The sequence below is a fragment of the Marmota marmota genome, unplaced genomic scaffold (genome assembly GCF_001458135.2).
Source record: "Marmota marmota marmota unplaced genomic scaffold, marMar, whole genome shotgun sequence".
NCBI lineage: Eukaryota > Metazoa > Chordata > Mammalia > Rodentia > Sciuridae > Marmota > Marmota marmota.
This window is the reverse complement of record NW_025999895.1, coordinates 2,179,694-2,184,989: the sequence shown is the minus strand read 5'-3', so window position 1 is coordinate 2,184,989 and position 5,296 is coordinate 2,179,694. Positions and strand designations below refer to the sequence as shown.

The 5,296-nt window shown below is 61.0% G+C and overlaps 1 protein-coding gene across 3 annotated transcripts in view; it reads left to right on the top strand.

Annotated features, from left to right (window-relative positions):
* Slc26a11 (solute carrier family 26 member 11) overlaps positions 1-4,420 on the top strand; it is a 16,629-nt gene extending 12,209 nt beyond the window's left edge. For all 3 annotated transcript variants that reach the window (XM_015504088.2, XM_015504086.2, XM_015504087.2), the window contains 7 exons: positions 228-283; positions 486-626; positions 1,547-1,674; positions 1,925-2,024; positions 2,270-2,403; positions 2,751-2,823; positions 3,609-4,420. In XM_015504088.2, the coding sequence (XP_015359574.1) occupies positions 228-283; positions 486-626; positions 1,547-1,674; positions 1,925-2,024; positions 2,270-2,403; positions 2,751-2,823; positions 3,609-3,700 (724 nt within the window). In that variant the 3' untranslated portion in view covers positions 3,701-4,420. The remainder of the gene's footprint in view (positions 1-227; positions 284-485; positions 627-1,546; positions 1,675-1,924; positions 2,025-2,269; positions 2,404-2,750; positions 2,824-3,608) is intronic.
* Positions 4,421-5,296: the final 876 nt, after the last annotated feature.

Here is a 5,296-nt window from a genome sequence, read left to right as displayed (position 1 = left end):
ACCCCACCCCCCCGCAGGCGCAGGCTGTCCTTGAGTAGCGGCCAAGTGTGGGAAGCCCAGCAAAGCCTGGGTGGGGTGGGAGTCAAAGCAGAGGGCTTTCTCACTGTTCTGGATAGGGGAAGCCGCGGGTTTGAGTGCCGCACTCGGTGGGCCGCCTGCCCAGCCCAGGTCCCTGGGAAGATCAGCCGCCCGCCTTTCCTTACTGGTGGGTCTCTGTTAACTTACAGGACAGCTGTGAACGCCCAGTCTGGGGTGTGCACCCCTGCAGGGGGCCTGGTGACTGGTGAGCCCCTGTGTTTCCCTGTGTCCCTGCCTGAGGGCATGGGGAGGAGGGTGGCAGTCCACAGTTGAAGGGGTCCCTGCTTGGCTGGCCACTGAGTCAGCATCACGTGACAGTAGCCCCTGGGGCCCGTGGTGCAGGCGGTCAGTACTCGCTCCCCACCCTCGGGGGGCTGGACCTGGCCCCTGAGTGCTGCCCCCTCCAGGTGCGCTGGTGCTGCTGTCCCTGGACTACCTGACCTCCCTCTTCTACTACATCCCCAAGGCCGCGCTGGCTGCCGTCATCATCATGGCGGTGGCCCCACTGTTCGACACCAAGATCTTCGGGACACTCTGGCGCGTTAAGAGTATGTATGTGGGCCAGCATCGGGGGCCACACCTGTCATCCCAGCCACTTGGGAGGCTCAGGCAGGAGGAGGGCAAGCTGGAGAACAGCTGGGCAAATTTAGCAAGATCCTCTGTCAAGACGGAAAGGGCAGGGGTGCGGTCAGCGGGAGAACCTGCCCAGCTGCGGAGGCCCTGGGTGCAGTCCCCAGCGCTGCAAAAATAACCAGAAACATCATGTGCTGGTCCAAAAGCAGAGAGCACCACAGCTCTGTGTCTCGAACCCCAGGGCCACCTCGGCCACTCACCCCCACTAGTCCACTCTGTTATCTTGCCTAAGAAGTGAGAACTTAGGCAGTTTGTATGTGTCCTTCCCAGGACCCCAGTGAGTCACCCAGGGAAAGGAGTGGTGGTTTTCTTGTGTCCCAGGGCTTCCTGTCACGTCGCGTTTCATTTTAGGGTGCCTTGGCACACGCTGACACACCTGCGTGCAATTTAAGAGCTCCCTAAGGGAAACCGAGGCTCAGGGGTGGAACGTGTCCGAGTCACATGTGTTGGGGGGACTCTGGGGCTGCACTTTGCCCTCGGGATGCCTCCTCGGGAAGGAGATCTGCAAGTCTGGGGTTTGTGGTCCCTGTACCCCGCCTCTCCTGGGTTCCTTGATGGCCCCTTGATGAGCCCCCTGCTCCCCTCCCTCCGAGGTCCCTTGCGGGAAGGCCCGGGCTGGTCCTGCCCGCACCTCAGCCACAGGGAGGTTGTCTTCCTCTGACCGAGGCCCGGGTACTAGCTGAGGTCCGTGGCTGCTGCCCTGAGGGCCCTGGGGCTGCTTTGGTTCCGTGACCACCCTGGCTGCAGCCTGAGGACCAGGGCCCGCCTGCTGGCTGCATTGGCTTGGGTAGGGAGGGCCCGGGGGCGGGCACCCCTCAGTGGACTCCTCTCCCAGGGCTGGACCTGCTGCCGCTCAGCATCACGTTCCTGCTGTGCTTCTGGGAGGTCCAGTACGGCATCCTGGCCGGGACCCTGGTGTCCTTGCTTATCCTCCTGCACGCCATGGCCAGGCCCAAGACCCAGGTGCGGGCAGGGGCGGGGTGGGCACACGAGGGTGGGCGTCTTTGCCTAGCTGTCCCCATGTCTTGAGTCCCCCCCTCAGCTGCAGTCACCGCTGGGCCCGGGCGGCCTCCACAGTCCTGGCCTCCTGCCAGTGCCTCCTGCTATCCTCCCTCCGCTGTGCTCCCCTGGGGCTTGCTGCTGGGGACCCGCGAGGCCAGGCAGAGGCTGTGTCCAACCTGCCTTCTGGACTCTCTTCCCTCTCCCTTCCCAGGTGTCAGAGGGGCCGGTTCTTGTCCTGCAGCCGGCCAGCGGCCTGCACTTCCCTGCCATCGAGGCCCTTCGGGAGGCGATACTGAACCAGGCCTTGGAAGGTACATGGCTGGGCCGAGGTCACTGGGAGCTCCTGCCACCCTCTCTTACCTGGCTCTGGCTGTCAGGACCCGAGACCCAGCCCAGCCATCGGGGTGACACTCGCCTGCTCCCACTTTCCCCCGTGGGCCCCCGGCCCTAGACCACCTGCTCTCCGCTTTAGCCAGAAGCACAGTGCCTGCCAGGGGCATGTGGGTCCTGCCTCCCTGATGTCCTCACTGGGCGTGACTGAGTGGCCTGCCCCCAGGGTCCCCACGGCGCTGCGCGATCCTGGAGTGCACCCACGTCTGCAGCATCGACTACACCGTGGTGCTGGGCCTCGGCGACCTCCTGGAGGACTTCCGCAGGCAGGGGGCCGCCCTGGTGTTCGTGGGCCTGCAGGTAGGCGTGGTCTGACCCGCCTCTGACCTGGTCCTCCTCTGCCTGACCGTCCCCTCCCGCCTGTCCTCAGGGGCCACTCCCTTGCTGCCTGGTCTGCCTCTGCAGCCGGGCTGCACTCTGCCGGGGACGTCTGGCTCCAGAGCCGCGCCTGGCCGTCACGTTTGCAGGGCACTCCTCCTGGTGGTCTCTGGAGACCGTTCTTGTAGAGACCCCTCCCCTGGCAGCAGCCCCTGGGCAGGCTGCCTTACCCCCAACCCCCAAACACTTCAGGCTTGTCCAGCCAGGCTGCCCACCCTGCATGTCGGTTGGGAGCGCTGTGCCCTGGACTGGAGCGTGTCTGTCCACAGGTGCCAGTGCTCCGCACTCTGCTGGCCGCTGACCTGAAGGGATTCCAGTACTTCTCCACTCGGGAGGAGGCAGGTGGGTGCAGGGGACATTCTCCAGGGGGCTGAGAGTCCAGCATGTCCATACCCTTAGGCATCAAGACAGGGCAGGACAGGACCCAGGGACCCAGAAACTGGGAAAGGGGAGAGCCCGAGGGGCATAGGTGGAACCCTGGGCCCTCCTCCTCTGTAGGGATGTGTGTGTGTGTGTGTGTGTGTGTGTGCGCGTGTTTGAAAACAAAGAAATAGCTTAAACTTCCCCCTGTGCATCCACCAATCAAAAAATGACATTTCAGTCATTCTAGAAAGTTTCCTCCTGTCCTCATGCCCTCACCCATAGAGAGGACCACTTTCCTAGCTGGCCTGGTGGCCCACACCTATAATCAGCAACTCAGGAGGCTGGGACAGGAGGACTGCAGGGTGAAGGCCAGCCGCAGCAACTTAGATCCTGTAAATGTGAAAAAGGGCTGGGATGTGGCTCAGGGTGGAGCTTCATCCAGCGTGCTCAGCGCCCTAGGTTCCAGCCCCAGTGTTTTTGTGCCTGGCTTCCTGAGTTCTCACATCCTGCGAGTCCTCTGGGCTGTTACTAGAAGCAGCTCAAACGCTGAGGCCCAGCAGGTGAGGGAGGCTGGCACAGCTATGGGAAGCCAGTGTCTCCCAGCAGGGAGATGGCCCACGCAGGAGGGTGGCCTGCTCGGAGCCTCGGGCCGGGGATGCCGGCCCCCTGGGCAGACTCCTCCTGGGGCACCTTTAATGCCATTGCACGACTGAGCCACCTCAGCTCTGCTCTTTGAGAGCCTGAATGTCTTGTGTCTTTTGCAGAGAATCACCTGCAGCAGGACCCAGGGACCCAGCCCTACAACAGCTGTGGAGACCCTGTCCCCGAGCACAAGGTCGCCCTGCTGAAGGCGTGACCAGCCCGGGGGGCGTCAGGTGTGGGAGGTCGCCCCAGCAGGTCCCTGTCACTGAGATTGGATACCGGATGCCGTCTGATAGTCACGCTGGCCTGATGGGGATGAGAAGGGCTGAGGTGACCCCAGAGGAAGAGGCAGCCCGTGGGCCCCAAATGGGACTCCCGTGTTCTTTGGGACAACTGGAGAAACCTGCCTGTCCCGGGGCACGGACCTTTGTAGAAGAGTGGCTTGGCAAGAGCCCTCCAGAGTGACAGACCAAGTGACAGCGAAGGAACAGGGTTTTGCGCCTGGTGGGCGAGGAGTGCTGTCCCAGCACCTGCCCGGGTTCCTGCAGGAGCTCCCGGGAGGAGTGGGAGGCCGTGTCTGGGCGGCAGATCTTGATGCTGCATCCGTCTGTGGCCCCGAGGACACCAAGGGGTGCAAGGACTTCCAGTCTGTTTGAAATGATTCTGTTCTTTAAATTGAAGTGATAGCTTTGGTGTTTTGTAAAATCATAAATGCCTATTGTAAAAAATGCAGGAACACCCCCCCCCAGGTCCACTCTGGTGATCACCCAGAACTTCCTGCTCCCTAAAACACACACATCGGTCAGCACCGGGGCGGGCTCCCGGCTCCCCGTGCTCCCTTCATGGTGCTCTGTGACCCACATTCTCATGTCATTTGCTGTGAATTACTTACTGTGATGATGAATAGTGTCAGAATAAATGTTTTTAATCCCCAGGTGAGACTCAGTGTTCTCTGGGACAACTGGAGAACCCTCCTGCCTGTCCTTGGGGAATGCACCTTTTGGAAGAGTGGCTTGGCAAAAGCCCTCCAGAATGACAGACCAAGTGACAGAGAAGGAACAGGGTTTTGCACCTGGTGGGCGAGGAGTGCTGTACCTGGATTTTGGACTGAAATGTTTTGCTTAAAATCCTTGTTTGTTTTTGTTTTATTTTGAGGGCGGGATTTTTTGGTGGTACTGGGGATTGAATCCAGGGTGTTGAGCCACCGACCACACCCAGCCCTTTGTATTGATTTTTTTGAAATTTTGAGACAGGGTCTGGCTAAGTTGCTGAGGCTGGCCTTGGCCTTGGATCCTCCTGCTTGAGCCTCCTGAGTCACTGGATGGCAGACCCGGTGTGAATTTTATAAGCCCAGAGCATCTCAGTTTGGAGCAGCCACCCCCAGAGTCGGGGGACATCATGGCTGAGGCCACGGACAGCACAGTGGTGGAGTGTTCCCAACCAGAATCCAGGTGCTGCTCCGAGCAGGTTCTTCTGCACATCTTCATTCACACCTTGGGCTGCAAGAAAGTCAGCCTCTGGGGTGGAGTGGGAGGGCCTGCCCAGGGCTGTGCTTGAGGCCAGGGGTCCCAGCTTATCCGCTGTGGTGTGAACTCGCTCTGACCCTTAACCTCCACACCTAGAGGATCCTCCCAAGGGCTGCAACTTGGGTTGAGCTGAAGGTTGAGGCGGGTGTGCAGTGTGGCCGAGCTGGAGACCTGACCTCCTTCCTCTCTGTTCCCCGGGAATCGCACCTGCACCCTCCACGTCCTGGGCTCCACGTCCACGGAGTCACCCTGACTCCATCCTCCTTGGAAACAAAGTCCAGGCC